The sequence below is a fragment of the Mustela nigripes genome, chromosome 4, assembly GCF_022355385.1.
Source record: "Mustela nigripes isolate SB6536 chromosome 4, MUSNIG.SB6536, whole genome shotgun sequence".
NCBI classification, from domain to species: Eukaryota; Metazoa; Chordata; class Mammalia; order Carnivora; family Mustelidae; genus Mustela; species Mustela nigripes.
Genome location: NC_081560.1, coordinates 88,012,248 through 88,038,515, shown reverse-complemented (window position 1 = coordinate 88,038,515; position 26,268 = coordinate 88,012,248). Strand labels below are relative to the sequence as shown.

Genomic DNA, 26,268 nt, shown 5'->3' with positions numbered 1-26,268 from the left:
CTTCTCCTTCTCCTTCTCCTTCTCCTTCTCCTTCTCCTTCTCCTTCTCCTTCTCCTTCTCCTTCTCCTTCTCCTTCTCCTTCTCCTTCTCCTTCTCCTTCTCCTTCTCCTTCTCCTTCTCCTTCTCCTTCTCCTTCTCCTTCTCCTTCTCCTTCTTCTTCTTCTTCTTCTTCTTCTTCTTCTTCCTGCCTGGAACTTAAAGCCTGGAGGTGTCGCAGCCATGTTGTGATCATGAGGTGAACAAAAAGAAGACAAAACCAGCCCTGCACTGCCTGCCCTCCTCTGCACTTCTTGTAATGGGAGGGGTAAAAAATCCCACCTCTGCCACTGTGGTTTTCTGTTATTTTCAGACAAGCATACTTATAACTGATATAATAAGGATGTTATTCGTAAGTTTGCATTTAAAGCACCTCGTATTGTTCTTAGCATACAGTAGGGACCCATTAAGTGTTTGCCTATTCCACTTACTCATGCAAATAGAACCTTGAATAAACCATTTTGGGGACAGAAGAGTCATCTTCTAATAAGAACAGACTATTCCCTAACTCAAAATGTGTCTGCTAATTTGAAAACAGCTCTGTTTCAGACCCTGTAGACCGTATTATACGGGTCCTGGAGGTTATTTCCAAGGCTCACGTCCTCCTGTTAGAAAAAGTAGCCCCTTTGAAGCTGCAAATCAAGCCTCCAACAGCAGAAACAGCCTCCCGGCGTTACCCATTCCCTGAGTGTCGTATTTCAAATATGCCCTTCTCCGTAAGGCGGGCTTTGCAGGAGTGATGCCTGCTCCAAGGTTAGTTGCCTGGCTGGTGTGAGCTTTGTTTTTGCTTTTCTTTTTCTTTTTCTCCAGCCTGGACTCCCCAGCAGCAGGGTGCATGGACCGTTTGAGGGGACAGAGCTAGGAGCCAAGCGTCCTGGCCCAGGGACAAGCTGACAGCCTCCTTCGCCTGAGGGTTGGTGTTTACAAGAGCTCCACTGATAACTGCATGAAGGAAATGGATTTAGGAAGAAGAGTGATCAGCTGTCCCGAATGAAACGTGAGGGAAAGTTCCGGGACCCAGTTTCCAACTTCCCCTGTGGGGTTTCCTCCCTCTTATTCGGAATTTCTGGGATTCTCTTTTAACTTTTTTATTTTTTACTTTCTAACTCAGCTCCAAGCAGCTTGACATCACCTCTGGAAAAGGAAGTGTTAATGCCAGTCTTTGGGGTACGCATTTTTTGCTTACTTTTAAAAGAATACAGCTGGATTTTTAGCACCTTAGAAATAAAAATACTGAGCAATTTCAGTATGCCTAACCCTGTGCTAAGTGGCTTTACGTGCATTATCTCATACTTAAAATCCCCGGTCTGTAGGTCCTTTTATGCTTCCATTTTATAGATGAAGAAATGGGAAGTTCATGGAGTCTGATCTGGCATGTCTACAGCCAGAGCTCCCTTACCCATTCCGACGTCCCCCGTGCTCTGCGCCGTGGCGGTAGACAGCCTATTCCTCCCCTCACCACTGCCCGAGCCCTGGCCGAGAATCCAGGCTCCCGTGTCAAAGGCAGCACAGAGAAGCCCGACTCATTTATCAAGGAGACTTACACTGAGGGGTATGTTTCGGCTTATGTCTTCCGGATCAAAGGCTTCAACCTGGTAAATGAATCCCGGGTTTGTTCCTTCCAGTATGTAGAGGTCTAGACCTAGATCAGCGCCCGAAGTGTAAGAAGAGACATTTTAGTAGATAAAGCCAATGAGGAATTACAGAACCAGGACAGCCGTATGCAGCCAAGGAGAACCAAGCATGCTTGGTGGGGTGGGAAGGGGGAATAAGGCTGGGAGTGAGCCCGCCGGCTGGCCTGAGCAGACCGCTCATGGAAATTTATGAAGTACTCCGGGGGCAGGGAGACGAGGTGGGATCATGTTTCCTCCACTGAGAGGTGATCTAGGGGAGGAACCTCCTGGTACTGCTCCTCCGTGTTCCTGATCTATGCTCACGGGCAAATTCCTCCAAAACCATGTTGCCTGTTGAAGGGCACTTAGCACGTCAGCTGAAAGGACTTGCAGCAGGAGTAAGGGAGAGGGCTGCGGAGGCCCAGGAACGGGACCAGAAATTGCTTCATCTCCTTCAGAGTTCTGGGCAGCCAGGGGGAACCCGGCACTGGGCCCCAGCAGCCTGGCCCGAAGGGTCCCCGCACCCCGCTCTGGCCTCTCTTTCCCAGCACCCGTCCGTCCGCAAGAGGGCTGAGAACATGCACGCCAGCTCACTCTTTGGGGCCACTGTGCCGAGGGCTTGTGTTTTCTCCTTTATCGTCATAACCCCCTGTACGTAGGTATTGCAATTCTCTCCACTTTACAGACAAGGAAACGGGCTTGCGGGGATTAGGAGGCTGACTCAGCGAGGAAGGAGGTGAGAGCATACAAATTCAAGCCCCACCTGGCTTCGAGCTGAGCTCCAGCTCTCCTTCGCCTGTATCATGGCTCACACTTGCATTTAAAACGGTGTTTACGGAGTCCTCACTCCGTACCGGACACCGATCTGTCCAAGCGCTGGGGACATAGCGGTCCTCCCAACGCACAATCACGCTCTCACAGAGCTTGCATGGCAGTGGGACGATACAGGCAATAAAATAAATGAGCAAAATATGTGAACGTTACTGAGCTGGGTGCTGGAGAAAATCAGGGAATGGAGTGTTGTGTGAAATCGTGGTTGGGGAAGGTTCGCAACACTTGAGTCTAGATTCTTAAAGAGATGAGGATCGTAGAGATACAGGGGAAGCGGTAAAGAGCCACTGAGACGATGCGGGCGAGGGTGCTATGGGGGCCACAGTGGGGGGAGGGGGAATGTGTGGAAGAGGACATGGTGGGGGTGGAAGGGGGCAGATTGGATGAGGCCTTGAAATTCTGGCTCTGATCCCGAGAGAGATGGGAAGCTCTTGCGGGGCTTGAAGCAGAGGCGTGCCTTGATTTGATTGACATTCAACAGGATTCTTCTGGCTGGTCTGCGGAAAATAGACTGACAGGGGACAAGGGCAGAGCAGTCAGGCCGGTTAGCTCACCATTGCCATCGCGGTAAGGCGGGTGACCCATGACTAGTGACATGCTCATGTTGGTGGCAATGGAGATGCCGGGGGCAGTCGGACTGCATAGACTTGGAAGTGGCAAGATTTCCTCATGGACTTGATGTTGGGTGTGAAAGACAGAGGAGTCAAGGCTGACTTTGAAGTCTGGCCTGAGCCACTGGAAGGTGGCTAATAGCTAAAATGGGAAAGACAGGAGAAGCGGGGTTTTGGGAGTAGGAAGGAGGGGTGGAGTGGAAGTCAAGAGTTTGATTTGGGGGCAATGTCGTGTTCTTGCACCAGTTCTAATGTGTAGGGGATACTCCTACAGCATCAAGCAATCTGCTGACACCAGCTGGGGGTTCTACAATTCAACTCCATTCTGATACTATCTACCCAGAGCTAGTCTTCAGATTCTACAGACCAAGAACTCACCCCCATGAGACACCCCCATCCCACTTCAGACGCCAATTCCAAGTTCAGGTTATTGTCCGTGCTCCTGACCCACGGGCTATAAATCTGAGTTCGTCTTTGGGTTCGATGCATTTGCTAGAGGGGATCCCAAAACTCAGGGAAATATTTTACTTGCTTACTAGATTACTGGTTTTATTATGACCAGGTCTAACTCAGGAACAGACAGAAGTAAGAGATGCAGAGACCATGACAGGAAAGGAGCACAGAGCCTTCATGCTCTCTGGGCACACCACTCTCCGGGAAGGGCGAGGTGGCTCACCAGTCTGGAAGTTCTCCAAACCCCACCCTTCGGTGCTTTTCTGGAGACGTGATTACAGAGGTGTGGCTGATGACATCACTGGCCATGGGCAGGTGAGTTCCCTCTCTGCCCTCCTCCCCTTCCCATAGGCGGGGGTGAGGCAGAGTGCAGGACTGAAAGTTTCGACCTTCTAATCACATGGTTGGCTCCACTGGCAACCAGTTCTCACACTTAGGTGACCTGGGGGCATTCCAAAAGTCCCCTCACAACATCCCAGATGCCTATTAGACAGGGCAGACAGAGCTGTGATTTAAGATGGCCAGATATTGGAGTCAGGAGTTCAGAGGAGAAGCTGGGTGAAATTGACAGAGCTGGAGGTTGTGAGTATGGATGGCAGTCAAAGTCATGAGCCTGGGAGAGCTCATGCAGGAAGTCACCCTGTGCTCCAGTCCTGCATGTTGGTCCCCATGCTGCAGCACACCCCAGTCCATGGGGAGAATAAACAGGTCAGTCAATGGCCACAGCACACAATGACCACACATGAGCCTCTGATGCCTGGGCCCTGCTTCCTCCAGAATGACCCAATCGAGGGCCCTGAGCCTTAATATCCCTCCACCCCCACCAAGGACTGAAAGAGGCGCAAGAGAAACCAGAGGTGAGGGGCTTTGTACGTTGTTGGGCATCATTTTGGGGAGTCCTGTCCTGGAGGACATTTCATTTATTCCCTGCTCATTAAGCAGCTGCCTGTTCCAGGCAAACAGCTGCTTGTTTACTTACTTTTCTGTTTTGCTCTGTCCCCCAGGGTCCCCCCGCGATGCCACCGTCTGGGCTGCACGGCACAGCCCAGTGAATCTTACCTTGAGCCAAGTTGCCTTGAAACTGAGGCGGCTCGTTCACATCTGTTACCTGGACGGTCAGGATCTGAAGGTCAGTGACACCAACATCATCCTTAACATAAATCTGCAAATCAAATATGTTTGGTCCTGTTTCAAAGTCTAGTTGTTCCTTCCCCGTGGTGACAACCTAAAAGCAAAGGCAGAATTCTTCGTAACCAGGTGAAAGGAGATCTATTTCGTATGCATGCATTTTGCAAAGGGATGTTACTAGGAGGGAAGCAAACAGCATTCTGGAAAACATCTCTCCCCCACCACCAGAGGAACCGGTTGTTTTGCCTTCGTCCTTCCAACCTAAGCCCCTGAGATTTCTACCAAAGGGACTCCTGCAACGTGAAGCTGCTTTTCAGAGGAAAGAAAAATATTTAGGCGGCATCCTGGTTCCATTGACTGGCGATGGAAAGCCAGGAGTTAAAACCCAGTCACTACGTGGGGTAGGCATCTAGACGAGTCCCTTAGCCACCCTGAAGATGGTTGGACTTTCTGGTCTTTAAGAATAAGCCACTGCACTTTCCTGGGATTGTTGTGAAGTCACATCTTGACTCGGCACCCCATACTAATTTTCCCAAGGCCATGTCCATGAATAAACAAGGGAAGGATGCATCTGCTGAAATAAGGAACAATATACACTTACATCAACAGCCGGTTCAGGGTCTTAGTGCGTTTCCACACATTCTCCCACTGGTGGAAACGTGTTCCCTGCACTCTAAGTGTTTTTGGAGCTATGGGAGGGACCCCAAGAACGAGGGCCAGAGAAATATCACCGGAATCATCAGCAGGAACCCAGCTGGTCCACAATGTAAGGGTCCTCCTGAGGCCAGCCGGAGGCCAACTTGTGACCTCTCAGACCTACAAGCATGCTCCTGCCACCAGCTTAGACCACGGGGAGCCCCGGGCCTTTTGGAACCTCAAGGACTAAATTTCATAAATGTCTTAATTGTGCTTATGGAGATTTTTGTTTACTAAAACGCCTGGGGCCAGGCAGGTGTTCATTCTCCTGTCGTTAGGTGAGCACTTAGCTCCCATCTCACTGTCATGACTGACAGTGTGACCTGATGGGTATGACCTTGAGAAAGTCCTTTACCTTTCCCTGATTTTGTTTCCATGTGATTATAATTAGGCAAATACTCCTTGCCCCAGTAAAACAGCTGAAGCGTAACACAGGGGATTATAACAAAACGCTAGATCAGGATACAGGTGCAAAGTTCATTGTGAGCTCTGTGTAGTCAAGGAAGACTTCATGGAAGAGGCTGTGCATGATCTCGATTGGTTGAGAGAAGACAACCACAGATGGAATGAGTGCATGCGGCGGAGGGAGAAAAGTGTAGAGGAGGGTTGAGAGAGGAAATGATGTAGTCTCATCTCTACCTGTGAGCAGGGACAGCCTGGGACCCACATACCTAGAGATGACCTGTCTCCATGCTTGACGTGTGACAGGCGAGACCTCTCTGTGCCTCAGATTCCCCCCCACCCCCTAACGTGTACATAATAGTAGTACACTGTGTTGTGGGGCTATTATGGGGATTAAATAAATGAATTCCCAAAATGTTTAGGGGGGAATTCCTTGTATATAGTCAAAGCACCATAAATAAGAGTTGTTATCATTAGTCTCACTATTATTAACCCTCCTTACCTTCCCTGTACCCCCAGACGTCCCAGCAGCTGTGTTTAAAAGCAGAGAGGACTGGCTCTTGGCATGAGTCAGAGGTCACCCTCAGAAAGCCTAGTACAACAGAGTCCCAAGGCCAACAGTGACCAGACCTCTGGGCCAGAGACCCAAAAACCTTGTCGCTAGCCTTCTCCTGCAGAATGTCAAGTTGGCCCATGGGAGAGTCAAGTTCCACCACGGGGATGGCACTGACCCATTCTTTAGGCCACAGAAGCAACTCTTGTGAGCATTTTGGGTTGGAGAATAGGATCTTTCTTGTGGGGGCGGAGATAGTTGATGCTGTTGGGTGATTTCTGGGGAGAAGCAGTCATTGCTTTGGGACCCAGTAACGTGTGGCCCTTCCTAGTTACTGACATAGCACCCAGGAGGGCACCAGGCCTAGGACAATACACTGGACACTAGAGCCAACATCAGTTGAGGTGCTAAGAAAGTCACCATTTCTAGAGGTCAGACACAGGATGGAATTCTTCCTTGATTGTCAACCCTTTTGGAATCATATCAAACTTGGAAAGGATGGGTCCTTTTACCTGACAGGGGGAGCTCACCAACCAGCAACAGAAGCGCAGGGCAACATGGAAGAAAGAACCTAGGATTGGCCATCAGAAGACCTGAGTTAAGTATTTCATCTGTTATGGTTACGTGATCTTGGACACACCAGCCAACCCTGCCATCTCTCTGTGATCTTAGTTTGAAAATAGAAATAAATCCTTTGCAATGGTGGTAACGTCAGTGTCAGTAGTGACAATCCAGAGGTCACTACTGGATTATGTTTCCATGTGATTATAATCAGGCAAATACTCCTTGCCCCAGTTAAACATAACTGGGGTCATAAACAGAGGTTACATAATCCAGAGAACACGCGGTGGGACCGCTGCACAGTTGCCATCATCACCATCAAAGGCAATAGACTCCTAGAGCCTAAGGGTGAGAGTTCTCAAGGGAGAACCACCCCAATGCTGTGAAAAGATAATCAAACTGTGGTCTATCCTTACGGAGGAATATGACTCAGCCATGAAAAGGAAGGAAGAGCTGACCCAGGCTAAAAGGAAACTAGCCAGTCACTAACAACCACATACAATATGAATCCATTCATAGATGACATCCAAGATAGCCAAATCCATAAGGCAGAAAGGAGATCCGGGGGTACAGGGACTGGGAGAAACAGGATAAGCATTCTAAAGCTAGATGGTGGTGATGGGGCACCTGGGTGGCTCAGTGGGTTAAGCCTCTGCCTTCTGCTCAGGTCATGATCCCAGGGTCCTGGGATCCCGCTCTCTGCTCAGCAGGGAGCCTGCTTCCCCATCTCTCTTCCTGCCTCTCTGCCTACTTGTGATCTTTCAGTCAAATTAATAAATAAAATCTTAAAAAAAAATAAAACTAGATGGTGGTGATGGTCTGTGAATGCAGTAAAAACCACCAAATTGTACATTTTCAATGGGCGAGTTGCATGCTGTACGAATTATATCATTTCCAAAAATAGGCAGAGGTCTGAAGTCAGACTGCCCGGGCTCCAGGTTCAGCTCCGCCCCCGAAGCGCTGTGCCACCCGGGGCAGTTATTTAATGAATTTTGCTTCAGTTTCCTCCACGTGTGAAAAGGGAATAGGAACAGCAATAAAGTTATCAGCTTGTTTGGATATTACAAGAGGAAACACACGTGAAGCGTGCGCCACGGTGTCCAGCATATACGCCATGCCACACGCGTGCAAGCCATGGGCGGGGCTTCTAGGACCAGGTGTGCAGCAGCTGTGGAAGATGAGCCAGATGTCCAGGGCCAGGGAGAGAGGGGAGATGAGTCACAGAATGAGCCTCTGGGGCCGGGGCCTCTACACCGGATGCTGAATGTGCACTCCTTATGCACCGAAGAACCTGCCCCTCCCTCCCCGGGGTGCTGAGAGTACTGTCTTCCTGAGCTCTGTCTGCAGGTTCTCCAGGTCTGCTCTGGGGTCCAGACATGCACACTTTTTAAGAGCTCCCCTCGGGACTCTCATGATCAGCTGTGTTTAGGAACACCTAACCTCAAGGAGGCAACCAAGACTCGACCAAGCAGGCTGAGCCCACAGGGTCCCACCAGTTCCCCAGGGAAATGGCAGGGAGGACTCATGTCAGGGCTCATGATAACCGCCAGTGGTCTCTAAGCGGATGGAGGGAAGGGCAGGGATTGGGGGCGAGGGGTTCAGACATCAGGATCCTAAAGGCGTCCCTGGAAAGGCCTCCCAAAGTACCAAGAGAAAACACGCAGATAGATTTGTCCTACCTAAGGAGGAGCGTCGACTTTGGAAAAGACTTAAATGACAAACTAGGAAAGAGAGCAGAGTGTAACAGCTCCTGAATGTGAATGACGGGGTCTGAAATATCCAAGAGGAAACATTCACACAGCACAGCTGGGCTTTCAGGCTTGTATTTTTATGAAGGGTGTGTTCTTCCATATTAAATAAGTTTCCTCATAGATTTCCTTCTGGACACATCACAGAATACGAGAAAAGCAGAATCAACAGACATAAGTTCATCAGGGCCTGGCTTTGGAGGAGATGAATCCCCACGCTATGCCCCCCAAAGGATTTAGATAGTCTGCACACGCCTAACAGATGACGTCTCGTGAGGGCAGATGGCCATGAGAAACAGGACTTTTATTTGTAACAATTTGTAATAATTTGAGCATATTGCCTATCACACTGGATTAAGTGCAGAAAGAAGGTCCAAAGTATTTAGGGGCCTCTCTCAAAGAGAAATCTTGGATGCCCCAGACGGGCCTTCTGGGTCCTAGTAGAGGAGGGAGTGAGCCCGGGAAAGAGAAGGAACGGGTCCACCATCTAGAATCCATCCATCCTCATCTTCAGGACCCATCTCTGTGGACAACTCCCCCAGGGCCATGTGCTTGCCTCAAAGTCGGTGCCTGACAGCCAGTTCACTTTGAAGGCCTCAGTGAGGGGGCTCGTGTTGATGATCAGGGGCCACCCTGGGATCACAGGAGACAGCGAGGCTGATAAGTTCACAGAAAACTTGTGCACTGGCGTCTCAGGTGGAGAATTTTCAGCCACGGTGCTTGTAGCTGGCAAGTGGACAAGATGTAGTGCTTCTCTCCCTGTGGGTTTAAAAAGGATGCAAAATGGCATGAATGCAAAGCCTTGTGCTGGGAACAGCTTGGTCTGTGGCTTCAACCCGTAGCCCGGGGCATTGATGGAACCTGGTCACTCCCCAAGAGCAGACACTCTTGCCAAGGACTGGAAATGGAAATACAAGATCTTTTAGGAAGCAAGAAAATGACCACCACCAAACAACCATGAAATCTGCTTCTGTCATTCTGTAAAGAAAGCTGCTGCTTTCCTCGTCTGCCTGCGTCCCTTCTCTTTTCTCACAGCCTTTGTGAAGAGCTTGGGAAAGAGGAACGTGATGCCTCAGGGGGCAGACCTCCCCCTGGACGACCAAGGCCAGCCATGACACACCGTCTTACAAGGGCCGGGGAGTTTATGGGAGTTTCTTTTCTTGTCTGTGTCAGCGTCTGATTCAGAGGTCATCAAAACTGAGTGTGCATGACCGCCAAGCTCTAAAATCATGGTAGACCTCCCCGCATCCATAACTAATCTCAAGGACAATTGTTTGTCATTCTAGGTTTGAGGGGTGGTTGTCATGATGCTGAAGACCCATCAGTACATCTTGATTGACAGATTAACTCCCATTTCACAGGGAAGGAAATGAGAGACTCGGGGAAGGCATGCATGTTGCCTTGGGCTATGTCTCAGCCAGAGTTTTACAATCTAAGAGAAAGGATGTTTCTTCCAGGAAAGCCTTGGGATGTTCTTCAGTCTCCTTGATTCTCTGCAAGATTTTGCAGGTATGGAAGAGAGTGCCAGGTCCTGTTCTTTCATGTTTCCATAGTGATGGTTACTCTCAGGAGGGGGTATGTGTGTGTGAAAAGTGTCCCCCCTCCAAAAATAAAATCCATGTTCACTCAGAATCTCCGAATCTTCCTTATTGGGAAATAGAGTCTTTGCAAACGAATTGGTTAAGAGGCAGCCATTCTGGATCGGGGTGGGCCCTAACCCACTAAATGGCATCCTTCTAAGAGGAGGACAGGGCACCAAGACACACACAGGAGGCAGAAAGCCATGTTATGATAGAGACAGAAGATGGACTGATGCAGCTAGAAAACAAGGACCAGCAAGCAACCACTGAAAGCTAGGAAGTCCATGGAGAACAGATCCCCCTCAGAGTTTCTAGAAGGAACCAATCCTGCGAGCACCTTGACGTCAGACCTCGGATCTCCTGAACTATGAGAGAACACATTCCTGTTGCTCACAGCCAGCCAGTGTGTGGTTTATTATGGCCACTCTAGAAAGTCAAAGTCAAAAAACCATTTATCTGGACACCTGGGTGGCTCAGTTCGTTAAGCAGCTGCCTTCGGCTCAGGTCATGATCCCAGCATCCTAGGATCAAGTCCCATATAGGACTCCTTGTTCCGTAGGGAGCCCGCTTCTCCCTCTGCCCACTCTGTCTGCCTGTGCTCACTCTCTCTCTCTCTCTCTCTAAAAAAAACAAAAACAAAAACAAAACAAACAACAACAACAACAACAAAACCCACATTTATCCATTGTTCCAAGTAAGCACACAATGTAAAATCCTTTCTCTCACTTACTCCCCAAAACAATCCTCTCAGAAATGAGTATTAGTGGCACCATTTTGCAGATAAGAAAACAGAGCTGAATAATAATAAGTAAAAAACCAAAATTTATCCTGAAGCCCTACTTTAAGAGTAAAGCCAGCTTCCTGATCTTGGCCCCCATTAGCCCTTGGGGACAAGCCACTTGGAATGAGAGGAAGGTTCTGGGGACAGGAAAAGGATCTGTCCTACCAAAAAGCATAGAACTTCTGGGAACAAATGAGCCACGAGGAAGTGCTAGCTTTTGTCAGAGAATGTTTTTATTCAGACTTGGGGGAAAGGATGCAGAGAAGTAGATGGCCATGTAGGAAAAGTTGAAATACAAACACATTGGTACAAGCTTTCAAAAAAATCTAAAATCATTTTAGTTTAGAGACTAAAGTTCATTATGCATAAGTTATTTTTGCTCCCCGAATGTTCCAGTTTTGTGGACACAGAGCAAGGGCTCAGAAATAACAAAGCAACTGAGTTTTAGGGTGACATTGATGGGAATAGATTTTTTTTTTAAATCTATTAAAATTGACTTTAATATTATAGCATTCTCGTGGTAAAAATTGGGAGCCAAATAATAAGCTATTTCTAGGCAAAAAAAGAAAGAAAGAAAGAAAGAAAGAAGTTCCCCCAAATAGTTTTTTTTTTTAAGATTTTATTTATTCATTTGATAGAGATCACAAGTAGGTAGAGAGGCAGGCAGGAAGAGAGGGGGGAAGCAGGCCCCCTGCTGAGCAGAGAGCCCGATGCAGGGCTCAATCCCAGGACCCTGGAATCATGACCCGAGCTGAAGGCAGAGGCTTTAACCCACTGAGCCACCCAGGTGCCCCACCCCCAAAATAGTTTCCTTAAATGAGCAAATTAATCAGTTGCTTTTGGTGCTTGGGTTTTTTTTAGACATCATTCCCTCAACGCCCTCTCATCCGGCGGCCGGAAGTCACCAGGCACCCTGAACTGTTCACCATGCTGTTTCCTCTCTGTTCAGCAAGACAGGGATGGTCACAAGCAAAGTGGAAGGTTGGTAATTTCAAGGAAATCCCCACCTTCTCTTGTCCCCTCCCACTCACCCCAGTGACTCGGGCCCCTCCCATCAAGGAGGAAGGAAGACTCTGCTCATATTTAAACAAAGATATCGCTCACTGGGTTTTTCTCAAGAATCGCCTGCGGTTAGGTATGTGCCCAGCCCAGATGAACGGACCCAAACAAGTAACCACTTGCCTTTACTGAGCACCTATTTGCCAGGCTTTGTGCAGCTCTGCTGCCTAATCTCAGCTGTTCTCAACACAAGCCCGTGGTGCAAGTGTCACTGTCACCCTTCCACGTGCCTGAGGTGGCACAGCGAGGGGCCATGGGAGGCCTGGCTCACAGCATCCGGGGCTTCCTGCTAACAGGTGGCACATACCTACTACAGACAGTCTGTTGCATGCCTGTCAGGTGACCACACACACATTATGCTTCGTGGTTATTCTACGACCCGGTGACATGGTAGCCAGATGGTGCCGGGGTCTGGTACGACATTGGCCCCTCCACCCAGATGTTTGGTCATGCTGATGCAATCTGGGGGAGGCTGTCTGGGGGAACAAGATAAGGGATCGTTCTGCAGTATCAGCTTGACATGGGCTTGGTGGGGGGAGGGGGCTTGGTGAGAGGCTTTCCGCAGCCTTGCCCTGAGCCATGGCCACCAGCCTGGCTGCATCTCCTTCAATGAACTGAGAAGGCTAGATACACTGTGCTCTTCAAATATCCCGTGCCAATCGCTTCTAGTTTGCTCTGCTCAGAGTGTGTTTATCAATCTTGTGTTCATTTTAACTTCGATAAGCCCTGGTTTCTGGAAACTAATTCCGTGAAAGAAGCAACCTTCCCATCCAAGGCATCTGACTCCAAGGACGGGCTCTTTGCATGGATCCATACATTATGGACCTTTCCATAGTCCTTCATCAATGGCCATTTTTTTTTTTTTTTTTTTTTTTTTGTGTGTGGCAGAATGAGAGAGATATGTTGAGGGCAGGAGTGGGTCTATTTGTGCCCTTCAAGCACTTTGTGTTGGGGACTGCCTGTTTCATGTAATGATTAAAGCCCGGCTGTATCCTTGGATATGTCCTTTCTTTTGACATTCTTTTCTCTCTCACTCTTTTTTTCTGTTTTGTTTTTTAAGTAGGCTTGGGGGCTTGAACTTACAACACTGAGATCAAGGCCTGAGCTGAGATCAAGAGTTGGACGCTTAGCCGACTGAGCCACCTGTGCAGCCCTCTGCTCACATTCTTGCTGGAGATATTCTGTGCTTCAGCCTGTGGCGTCCATTCCCAGGGCAAGGCCACATGCGCCAGGGCATGCCACCAAATCCTGAAGACTTCGTGGCAGATCCTCCAAAGACACTGGTAAGAAAGGTGGTCAAGCTGAGATCTCCTGATTCTTAGGTCAACAACAAGCTCCTCCAGCCCTTTGGTTATTACAAAAAGTAGTAGGAGCAGCATTAATAGCCATAGTAATAATAACAACTGGTGCCTAGGGTCCATGCCCCCAAAATAGAGCATTTAATAAGACACAAAACTCACCAAATGCTCAAACCATTCATTATATAATCGGTTTAAGGAATGTGCCCAAAGGTACTCAGCTGATCAGGGGCAGACGGAAGGTTAGAAGCCAGGGAATGGCTCTGAGACACTACACACACTTGCCTTCCAAGGCTGGTCTTCCGAAATTTCTCCGGTGGTCTGAGGGCTGGAGACCAAGAAGGAGGCTTTAATGGAATTTGACTTACACATGCATCTTAATTAAGGATCAAATTAGAATTGCTTGAAGCGTACACTTTGAAAAAGAAAGAGCACACAGAAGATTTATTATCAGTCACTGAGCCCACTGAAATGTCTTCCTTGCTGTAGAGATCTGGGGACGTGACGTGTTCACTTGTTTCCAAATGAGCAAAATCATCACCTTGCCAGAAATGGACGCACAAGGCCTCCACAGCCTCAGTTGTGGGAGCAGAAGCCAGCCAGCCGGGACCTCTGACACTAAAGCGGTGGTGGGGTTTAGGAAACATGGGTGCTGTCGCCCTCTCCCCCACCCAGGGCCGCAGCGGCTCTTACAGTGTGACTTCAATACACAGAGCAGTCCTTGCCCAACACTGTCGCTCCATAAAGTCCTTTTCATTCTCTCCAGGAACTACTGAAAATGGTAGTGAGAGAGATCGGGGAGTGTTGGGAAAAGAGCACAGGACTGGCAACTAGAGCTCTTGCTTTAAGGTGGACTCTGCCACCGCTTGACTGTGTGACCTTAGGCTGGTCCTTTAACTTCTCTGGGGCCCTCTGTCAGCTCTGTCCCTCAGGGCTGTGGTGCCACACCACCAGTGCCCATGAAACAGAGCTTAACTGCTCAAGAAGGCACCTAGGACCCGAAGGGAAAGCATACACGTCTACAGTTTATTACAGAGAAAGGAGGCGGGTTCGTATGCCCCACAGCTGAGGGCTGCCTCCTAGGACCTTGGGACTGAAGAGGCCACCAGCCTCCATCATCGTCTTTTCTTTCGGGGCCATAACAGAACGCGCTCGCTCAGATCAGAAACCATCGATGTAGCCTCGAAACCAGGGAGCCCAAAATAGAATCTCGGCTGGACATTTTTATATTCTGCTGGTCATGTAAGCACCATCTCGTTACGTAACCGGCCTCAGCAGCAGAGCCTTCCAAGCCAGGTGCAAATCATCAATCTCACCGTTATCCACGAACAAGCTTACAAGCCCCTATAAACCGTGGCAAAACTCCCTGGACCCAGGGCTCCAAAGCAGCACTGTTCATCAGCGTGCTTCTGGCCTTGACCCTAAGTCCGTTCTGGTCAGGAACTTTATTTTAGCAAAGCAACTCAGGCTAGTTCCGGGCCGCTAGAATTCACTCTCCCAGCATAGATACCATACCCTGAACACGCATATACTCGATAAACCATAAAACATTATAGAATGTGGTTTCATTACTTGCAGTGCCTTCTCCTACTTTTAGTTTACATGATACCTACATCCCCGGATGGGACGCTCACCTGCGTCCTTTGGGAGGACCGATCCATGCCAGGCAAGGCTAATGGCGGGGAGCTCATAGGAGGACGCAGAAGGGAAGGCAGTGACTCTACTTGCGATTCTGTATGTTACCCTGGGTCACAAGTAGCAGGAGAAAGATGTGTTTGTCTTGGTGCAGTAGTCTGCCTTGGAGCTGGAGAGGGGAAGACAGCCAGATTGCCTCAGAAAGGGCGTGGGAGGAAAGCCGAGAAGAGGGACACCTTTTGTCCTTCTGATGTCAACTCTGAGCAGGAAAAGTGACATCATAGGAAAAGTAGAAACCTTTTGCAATGTTCACTGGACCCCCACCCTCACTCCCAGTACAGTATTAATCAGCCAACAAGATTTTCTGGAGATGGACTCCATCTTCCTGACTTTTCAAATGAGGGGAATCTGGATAAGGAAGGGTTGCTCCTAGCTCCTCAAAGAGCCTGAGACACTGAGTCTTGGGCCTCTTTTTGATCTCCCAACATTGCCTCGCAGGCGGCCAGGCGCGATGGCAGGCTTGGGGAAGGAGTTCTTCCTACAGAGACACGAGTTAGCCTCCTACCCGGTGCTCGGCTAGGAAAACTCAAACCAATGAGGTCTGTACCTTTCTGGGGCTCACATGGATGTTCTAGGTACTGGGGAACCCTTCTCTCATTAAACACCCTGGCATTTTTTTATTTCCAACAGAATGATACAAAAGTTAGTTCCCTGGAGGAACTTTCCCAACAATGTAGACAACTTCAGGATGTGGTGGATTTAAACACAGCGAGGGGTCCTCACTAAGTCCTCCAGCTTCGCGAATGATGCTTGCTCCTTCAGAACCGATGGAACCAGAAGATTGTTTTAACCCAACTCTCCTACCACTGTGCTTGGGGGGGTTTGTCTAGTTTATGTTCTCCTGGGGCCTTCCCGTGTAAGCCATGGGGGGAATGGGACACTGCAGCATCCGCAAAGTCCTGAAGAGAAATGGTTTCATTTCTCTCATCTTCGTAGGAGGTAGGAAGGACAGAAGCTAATTTAAATGCCGACATGAGATGTAAATTTCTGCATTTGGAGGGGTCTCAATAAATATGAAAAAAAAAAAAAAAGACCCCAAAAGGGACGATGATCAATGAAACCAGCAAATATTTATTGGGTCCCATATATATGTGTGGAATGAGGGGACCACAGAGCAACACGAGAAGCAAAACCTGTGACTGTGGGGCCCACATTCTCCTCGTGAAACGTGACAGATGAATTCTATAAACCATGCTGCCTGTTCTTGAGCACTTATTCTGTGTTGGGCGCTGTAACCAAACCTTGGCATACATTCCACGTATAGGCAAGAGGAGCGCCAAGGGTGGGGTGGGAAGACTACCCACCGAGAGTTGGGGCAATCCTGGAAGGCTCCATGGAGGAGGTGGGGCTTGACTTGGTTGTTGAGGGGTGTAGAGGACTTAGAGCAAATGAGAGGAAAGAGGACACTGGAGCATGTTAGTTTGTTTGAGATTATTATGGTGATGCCTGCTTCCAACAGCCTTAAGGCAGCTACCAGTGTGGCTGCCTGCCCCTCCCCTTCATGCCATGGGACTCTGGTGTTGGAGAGCCAGGATGAGAATCATGTTCCCAGACTCACAAAAAAAAGGTGAGAGGGAAACAATCTGCATCACAGCAGACCTTCAACAAACCAGGATTTGTCCCCATGGAAGCAAAAGCAGGGTACAGTGCATGGTCTTTTGGAGACGGAGGGATGTGAGTGTGGTTTTGACAAGGAATTTCAGATATGCTTGCAAACCTTTGTGATCTGTCCCTTTCACACACACGTCTGATGATTAAGTTCCAAATGATAATGTTCAGCCTGAGACACTGGGTTCTTCCTAACCTCACTCTTCCCCCAGTGGCGACAAATGTCACCTCTTAACTCAAATGATCATGGTCCAAAAAGCCTATAATTCCGGGAAAGTCTCAAGTGTTTGCTTCAAGGGAGAGTCTGAGCTACTTGAGACGCGGCATCACATCCCCAGCTCCTCTTGCCCTCTGCCGGGAAGAGAAGCCCAAGATTAAAGAGGGTTCAGTATTAAGAGACCCAGTCATTTACTTATGTTATAAACAGATCAAAGGGGAAAATTAAGTGGTTATTTCCATAAATCTGGAAAAAACATTTGATTTGAAAATCCACTGTGATTCAAAAATAAATACCTGGAAAAAAAAAAAAAGTATCTCCTTAACATATAAACCATTTCTGTTTCACACCAAAGGTTGACATCATTCTTAATGGAGAATAAGACAAAAGTGTACATTCTTATCATTATTCAACAACAGCCTGAAAGTATGGGCCTGGTAGTTAGATAAGAGAAAGAAATACAAGACAGAAAAATAGGCAAGGAGAAGTATAAATGTTGATTATTTTTCAAACGTGGGAAATGCATGAAAGTCACCTGGAAAACCATGACAAATAATAAGAAAAGGCATTAGAAGGCATTCATCCATTGTATGATAATCAATGAAAACAGATAAGGGAAGAAAAGATATTATTCACAAATATGGAAAAAGAAAAAAATCGAAGAAAGAACTAGAAATAAATGTAATCAGAATGTGCAAGATCTCTGTGAAGGAAATCTTAAACTACTCCAGAGGAAAACAAAGACTTGAACAAGTATCTAGAACTGTCAAACAGGAAGGCTCAACATCCTACGTAATAATCACTAACATTTACTAAGCATTTACCATGTACCTCTTCCAAGTGTGTTACTATATAACTCATCAAATATGTAAATTACCCCAAACTAATCTGAAAATTTAGCATGATTGAATTCCATACATTATGCATATACTACCTATTCAAAAATAAGATTGAATTTAAAAAGCTCAATTTCCATAATCCAACCTGACGACATTAAAAGGATCACCCCAGATTCTCCAAACTCTTGAATAAGGAAGTGGGAGTACAAGACGCTCTAGCGTGAATCCAGTTCTTCAATCAGAAGATGTTTTCTTTGCTCAAGACTGAGACAAGAGCCCCTTGATACCTCGGTTTTCCCATAAGATACTTGCCAACTTCCGGTTGCCTCCAGAAGGCTCCAGAGAAAAGCCAGAGTCTCCACAAAGACTGGCTTGACATACACACAAAGCTCTGCTGTGAAACTCCTTTTCCCAACCTTACATCTTGGAAGGACGTCTGGCACAGGCCAGCAGGCAAGGAGAAAAAGCGAAGTCTGCGAGACCAGAGACTAGACTGTGGCTTCGTTCGGCGCGCCTCTTCCCCAGGGCAGCCCCACCCCAGCCTCCGAGAGCTCCCTGTTGCCGCATCATCTCATTCACCAGTGCCGATGAGCCCACTGTTGAAGAAGACCGCCCAGAGGCCATTTCCTCTTTGGGGACGTTATCACTCAGTGACAGTAACTAGACCGAGGGAGGTGGCAACATGGCGTCCCTACCTGACATGGCCCCCAGGAGACCCAGGAGAAAAACTGCTCCCTGCATCTTGGAAAGTTCACGTCTGTAGGCCCTTCCAGTATATTATCCAGCAGCAGAGTCCCGCCCAACACCCAGACTTTATTCTGGATGCCACTCATCTGCAGCTCCTGGCTTTGTTGCCATGTGAGAAATCAAACAGAGGCTTTGCTGGTAACTCAGGGAGACTCCAAACACCTCGGGACTGTTTGTTCTTTGATTACCCGCTTCTGTGACCTCATGGTACCCAAAAGGCCAACCAGCCAATCCTGGTGAGTTCACAGAGCCATTCTTAAAAGTCCGCAAGAGCAAAGAAAGCAGAGGCCCGGAGATGGTGGTAAAAGACGTAAGCATCTATGTCCGCGATGGTCCCCACCGCCCTGGAGCCAGGCGTCTTGTCGTTCCCAGAGGCCAGGGCTGTGTGGGAATTTTTCTGCTGCCCTGATTTAAGGAGCAGGGCTCAGAGTTGGGACCAGACCCCTCCTCAAGGCAGACTAGCTGTGATAGACCCCTGCTCATCATCACCACCGGCCTTCTAGCCTTCAGTGAAGTCTGTGGCTTTAAGAGGACTGAGGTAGTGAGGCTTCCGCCCAGTGGGGAGTGATGTGACCCCAGGCCGGGACCCTAGGCCTGGTGAGTAAGACACAGCTGGGCTGGGGTCCAGCCTCTGCTCAGAGCAGGAGCAATGGCGGCACAGAGGGAGGTGGGGAGTGGATAGTAGCTGACATAGCAGAAGGAAGTCAGACTTGGATCCTCCCTCCTGCTCCTCACACTCGAGAACTGCCTGCTGCATGAGGGGTGCCCAGGAGCCCAAGGCTGGTGGCAGGAGTGGGGGCACCCCACCAGTGAACCAGTACTTGGCACTCAGAGATCACCACGGGCCAGTTAGTCGGTCTGAGCCAGAGGAAGGTCCATCGAGAGAGACAGTCATGAGCGCCCACTAGGGGAACACACCAGTCGCTTCCCCTCTGCCTTCTCCCTGTCCTTCTGCTCCGTGACAGAGGGGAGGCCTGACCACACCCCACGTCCAGGCCCCAGGCTCTCCGAGTCCCAGCTCCCGCTGCACGAGCCTTGAAATGAGACTTTGGTCCAGCATGAGATGGAAGCAAAAGTACAACTGGCCTCCTCCTCGCCACGGCATCCAAACCTTCGTCAAGACCCTTCCAGCCTCCACTGTAGCACCTGAGGCCCCCTTTCCCCATTTTGACATGTGACCTTGGGCAAATTACCTAACCTTCCAGAATCTCAGTTCTGCTTCTATAAATCCAGGAAGATAACGCCAGTCATGCCGTATTCTTGCAAGCAGCAATAAGATAACGAAGAGAAAGAAACCAGCCCTTGGATATGCTCTGGCGATACTATTTTTTCCTAGTAGGACATCTCTAGGGCCACGGCAAAGGCGAAAAGCTAGGAGGTCCTCCCTAAACGCGGGCTGGAAACATAAGAATAAATAGTTGCCAAGTTACCAATTCTCACCTCTCAGTTTTTCCTGTCATATTAGTTACTGTAAATAATCCATTTCATTATGCCTAATTAAAGTTGAAGTGATGGCTCAGATTAAGTTATGGAAAACGTCAGAATAATTAAGGCTTTGAATTAAAGAAACTCACATCTGTTTAATTTTCAGCCTGACTGCACAGAGTTCCTCATGCTGCCATTTTCACCAGGATACAGAGAACCTCCACTTAATTTCCCCCTTTCCGGCCTGGGGATCGTAAGGGTCACGTTTTGGAATTTGTTGTGGGTTTGTTCTTCTGTAATTACAGCTTCTGTTCTTAGCACTGAGGTAGTTTCTGCCATTATGATGTTCTGTGGTCCCTGCGTCAGCTCCCCTCATCTTCTCGAAGCACGTGGTCCTGGCACAAGGGACCCAGCTGGACCAGTCATGTGAGGTGGGACGTTGAGGTCCCCTGGATCTCCTGTTCTTGACTGTGGGCATGCTGAGTCCTCCCGGTCCCACTGGGGTAGCAGCCAGGTGAGATGAAAAAGAGTGACTTGAAGAAAGCTGGGACCTTTGGGACAGGCACCCCTCCAGCTGCCCATGAAAGACCTGGGGAGCCTTCTCCCACATTGTGTCTGGCCACGAGTGGCTCAGGTCCTTCGAGTATTCAAAGCAACTTTTCTGGGACCCAACTACTGCAAGTGTCTAATTTGCCAGCAAAGATCTTGTGCTCTGAAGATTTGTTGACTTAGAATTTGGAACACGCTTTCTTACAGATGAGTTGTTCACAGCCCAGAAACCCTTGCGTAAGCTGGGATGCGCTGGAAATGTTATAGACTTGAGATGCAGCAGAGATTTTTAAACGTTGAGCTCCCTCAGCAGTTCTACCAACACTGGGGGACCGGCCAGCGGCCCCGGTCACCTTTATATCATTGGGCAAGTTCTGTCTATGATTCTCATTCATCCAGTCCTGGAACTATGGCCTTCCAGAATCCAAGCTCGGATACATGGCACCCAGGCTGCACAGTCCCAGCACCTCTGCATGGCGGGTCTCCCTTAGGAAGAGAGTCCTCGAGGCCAGTACCACACTCCCAGCGATGGTGGCCATGCTGATGGCCTGCAGCTCCTTGTAGGAGTGGACACCTGCCTTCCCGTGTCTTCCATGTGGTTTAGCATACCTGCAGGCACACCCTCTTTCAAACCACACTCTCTCAATTCTCTCATTGTCAGTGTCCAGCCAGTCTCAACAAGATTTTCCAAGCCAGAGAAGCTCTTCTCTTTCATTGCTTCCCAGTTGCATTGCATGTCACCTCGTGCCAGATGCATAACCAGAGAAGTTGTGAATTCCTGAAATGGCTTTATACTCCCTTGTCCTGTGCTATCCTCTCCCCTGCCCCAAACACCCATCCTGGGAGAGCCCCTCGGCTTTTTGGGAAGGGAAGAAAGTGCCACAGCCTTCCTCATTTCCGGAACACCAGCAGCACTCACTCCTGGCCCTGAAGAGCGTGGGAGGGATTCCTCTGAGGCAGAAGCCCTGTGGAAGGGGAAGAAGAATTTCCCTCTACCCTTCTAAGCTCTTGGCTGAGACCCCGGTAATAAAGGACAGAGTGACAAGAGAAAAACAAACAGAACTTTATTAATGTATGTATTTCATAGATACACGGGAGATAACTGGGGGAAAATGAATAACTCCCCAAGGGGGCTCAGAATTCAGGATTAAATATCTTAATAAGAAAGGGGAAGGGAGATGTTCATGATCTTAGGGGAAGGAAATTGATTTTTCAGCAAGATGAATGGGCCCTTAAAAGAACAGATGAGAGGTATGATAGTTTGTGACCTACTTTGTCTGGTGTGGGGTTGACTTCTAAACTCCTCTCCTGTGATAAGAGCCAATCTTATGTGGTTGATGGCACTCCCCACGAGAAGATTTATGACAATTGAGTTTCTTTGGAGGATCAGTCTTCAGGTAGATGAGGAGAATTTGAAGAAAGCCTCTCCCTGTATTTGCTGTTTTTCAAGCTCAACTCAACATGATCAGTCTGCCAAGGCTGCATTTCCTGGAGCAGCACATCCTGACCTCCTACCGTCCCATTTTGGGGTGCCATCGCCTGCCACCCTGTAGCCCGCAGGACCCACTGGCAGGGCCCCTGCCCTAGCTCTAGTGGTGGAGGAGTCAATGAGCTTGACTTCCCTTAGCTTAGCTACTTGGCTCTAAGGAACAGAACACTGGTCAACACGGACTAGGCTCCGCTCTCACCTCCAAGAAACTCCAGATTATTCTTATTTTCTATAACAGCATGACTGATATGTGCAAATCAGTGGTTTTTAAAGTATATTCACAGAGTTGTGCGACTATTGCCATAATGAATTTAAGGACACTTCCATCCCCCCTCCTGCCCCTTAGCACTCAATGCTCCATGTTTCCCCAGCTCCCTTCCTCCACTGCCCCAGCAATCACTGATCCACCTTCTGCCTCTATAGGCTTTCCTGTTCCAGATATTTCATATCAGTGGAATCATACCCTATGTGGCTTTTCTTTCTTTTTTTTTTTTTTTTAAGATTTTATTTATCCACTTGACAGAGAGAGATCACAAGTAGGCAGAGAGGCAGGCAGAGAGAGAGGGGGAAGCAGGCTCCCTGCTGAATAGAGAGCCTGATGTGGGGCTTGATCCCAGGATCCCGGGATCACAACCTGAGCCGAAGGCAGAGGCTTTAATCCACTGAGCCACCCAGGCACCCCCTCCATGTGGCCTTTCTGACAGACTTCTTTCATTTCGCAAAATGTTTTCAAGATTCATCCCTGTTGTAGCATGAATCTTTACTTCATTCCTTATCATTGCTGAATTGTATTCCATGGTATGGTTATCCCACATTTAATTTGTCCATTCATCAGCAACAGACATTTTGGGTTTTTTCCCCTACATTTTGGCTATTGTGAATAGTGTTATGAACATTCCTGTATAAACTTTTGCAGGGACATATGTTCTCCTTGCTCTTTGATATATACCCAGGAGTGTAACTGGTGGGTCATATGGTAACTCTACCACATCATTCTCTCCTTCCCAGCCCCCCGTGGTTGATTTTTATAGGTTTATGGGGGCCTCGGACAGGGAAGCAGGGCCTCATAGTTTCTTCAGCCATTCCATTCTTGAACCTGGGGATCCTAGGATGGTTGGCATGTGGAGCACATTCCCATCATCTCAGAAGGGCCCTGGGTAGCTCAGTTGATCATGATGTTGATCATGATGTGGGGGCTGAGTGGAGGCAGAATTACAGCAAGGTCCCCAGTGGTGAAGGACTTCACTGGCACAGGCCCTTGGCTCTGGCGTTCATAAGGAAGGTGGCACATCTAACGGCCATCTTGGTTTTGTCAGCTGCCAGATCATTCTGTGAATACACTGAAAGCCACTGAATTATACACTTTAAATGGACAAATGGTATGGTATGTAGATTCTATCTTAATAAAGCTGTTTAAAAAAACAAACAAACAAACCACTACACAATGCAACCATTCCATTTCTAAGTATTTACCCAAAGGAAATCAGAATGTATGTCTGTCCACCCAAAGACTTGCCCATAAATGTGCAAAGCAGCTTTATTCATAGCAACCACAAGCTAGAAACAGCCCAAATAGTCATTAGCTGGCAAATGCATAAACAATTGTGGTATATCACAATTCCACAAACAGAATACACCTCGGGGGCAGGGGATGGCGGGGAGGAATGAATGACTGATACAGGCAACGTGGATAAATCTCGAAATCATGCTCAGCAAAAGAAGTGAGACACACAGAAAGAGAAGGTACTGTTCAATTTCATTTATATAAAATTCTAGAAAATGCAAACCAATCTAAGTGTCAAATGACAGGTCAATGATCACACAGAGCCGAAGGTGAAGGGAGGGGTAAACTGCAAAGGGGCAGGAACACTCACCTGGAGGTAGTAAAAATGTTCTGTGTCTTGATCGTAGTGGTGTTTTCACAGGCATACACAGTTGTCAAAACTCATCAGGTTGTACACTTCCAATGCACACAGTCCATTTTACATAATAGACTACATAAATGTATTTACATGTACTACATAAATATATTTACATAAATATACCTAAACAAACGTTTTAAGAGTGCACTGTAAAGCATAGGATGTTTATTTGCCAGGGGCTGTATGAACCCCCCAGGGCCTTTGGGTAAGTCAACTACTTCCCATCCCATAATCACTTTATATGTAAAATTAAGAGTATTTCAAATACTCTCCCAAACATTTCTATTGACCCTCTGTGAGTATTTATTGAAAACCTTCTATGTGTAAGGCCCTGTGCTAACTAGAGGAAGTGCATGAATGAAAAAGCACTTAAGCTAACAAAGTAGCTCCAGGGCTGATACTTTACCATTTGAGGAAGGAAACAAAATATGCTTTCATGAGTATTTTTCTGGTAGTTCCTTTTTTCCCTTTTTTAAAAAAAGGTTTTATTTATTTCTTTGATAGAGAACATAAGCAACAGGAGCAGCAGACAGAGAGAGTGGAGCGGGAAACCAGTGAGGGGCTCGATCCCAGGATCACAGGCTCATGACCTGAGCTAAAGGCAGACACTTAACCAACTGAGCCACCCAGGCACCCTAGTATGTCTTTTTCTATCTTTTTATTCTCAAACATTCTATGTAAATTTTAGATACGATTTTTTTTTCTAAGATTTTATTTTTTAAGTAATCCCTACACAAAATGTAGGGCTCAAACCCACAACCCTGAGTTCAAGTCACATATTCCACTGACTGAGACAGTCAGTCAGTTGCCCCTCAACATGATTCTTGATTAGTAAGTTATATCTTGTTTTTAAAAATTCTATCTAAAAATCCCTTTCTTCCAACAAATACTTACATTTATGTTTATTGGGATAATTAGGGCTATTTTCATTCTTACTCTTCTTTTTATTGTCAATCAAGTTTTTCTGGTTTTTTTTCACCTTTTTAAAATTTTTAATAAAAATGAGCAATATTGGGGGCACCTGGGTGACTGAGTTGATTAAGCATCTGATTCTTGATTTTGGCTCAGGTCATGATCTTATGGTCCTGGGATTGAACCCTGTTCAGTGTATTACAAAACATAATTTTTAAATTAACATATAATATATTATTTGCCCCAGGGGTACAGGTCTGTGAATCATCAGGCTTACACATTTCATAGCACTCACCATAGCACATATCCTCTCCAATGTCCATAACCCAGCCACCCTATCTCTACCCCCCCAAACCCCAGGAACCCTCAGTTTGTTTCATGAGATTAAGAGTCTCTTATGTTTGTCTCCCTCCCAATCCCATCTTGTTTCATTTTTTCCCTCCCTAGCCCCTGTGACCCCTGCCCTGCCTCTCAAATTCCTCATATTAGAGACATCATATGATAATTGTCTTTCTCTGATAGACTTATTTCGCTTAGCATCATACCCTCTAGTTCCATCCACCTCCTTCCAAATGGCAAGATTTTGGGTTTTTTTTATGGCTGCATAGTATTCCATTGTGTGTATGTATATATATACATACACACACACACACACACACACCACCTCTTCTTTATCCATTCATCTATTGATGGACATCTAGGTTCTTTCCATAGCTTGGCTATTATGGACATTGCTGCTATAAACATTTGGGTGCACATGCCCCTTCGGATCACTACATTTGTATCTTTAGGGTAAATACCCAGTAGTGTGATTTTTGGGTCCTAGGGTATCTCTATTTTCAACTTTTTGAGGAACCTCTATGCTGTTTTCCAGAGTGGCTACACCAGCTTGCATTCCCACTAACAGTGTAGAAGGGTTCACTTTTCTCTGCAACCTCACCAACACCTATCATTTTCTGACTGTTTAAATTTAGCCATTCTGACTGGTGTGAGGTGGTATCTCACTGTGGTTTTGATTTGCATTTCCCCGATGCTGAGTAACGTTGAGCACTTTATCATGTGTCTGTTAGCCATTAGGATGTTTCTTTGCCCAGATGTCTGTTCCTGTCTTCTGCCCATTTCTTGATTGGATTTTTTGTTCTTTGGGTGTTGAGTTTGACAAGTTCTTTATAGATTTTGAATACTAGCACTTTATCTGATATGTCATTTGCGAATATATTCTCCCATTCTGTCCATTGTCTTTCAGTTTTGTTGACTGTTTCCTTTGCTGTGCATAAGCTTTTGATCTTGATGAAGTCCCAAAAGTTCATTTTTGCCCTTGCTTCCCTTGCCTTTGGTGATGTTTCTAGAAGGAAGTTGCTGTGACTGAGGTTGAAAAGGTTGCTGCCTGTGTTCTCCTCAAGGATGTGATGGATTCATGTCTCACACTGATGACTTTCATTCATTTTGAGTGTATTTTAATGCGTGGTGAAGGAAATGGTCCAGTTTCATTCTTCTGCATATGGCTGTCCAATT

General features: G+C 47.4%; 1 protein-coding gene across 1 annotated transcript in view; it reads right to left on the bottom strand.

Moving 5' to 3' along the window:
- Positions 1-18,496, bottom strand: part of CDHR3 (cadherin related family member 3) — a 58,324-nt gene extending 39,828 nt beyond the window's left edge. The window contains 4 exon segments of the mRNA XM_059397578.1: positions 1,581-1,678; positions 4,604-4,769; positions 9,189-9,391; positions 18,405-18,496. Coding sequence (XP_059253561.1) covers positions 1,581-1,678; positions 4,604-4,769; positions 9,189-9,391; positions 18,405-18,450 — 513 coding nt within the window. The 5' untranslated portion in view covers positions 18,451-18,496.
- Positions 18,497-26,268: the final 7,772 nt, after the last annotated feature.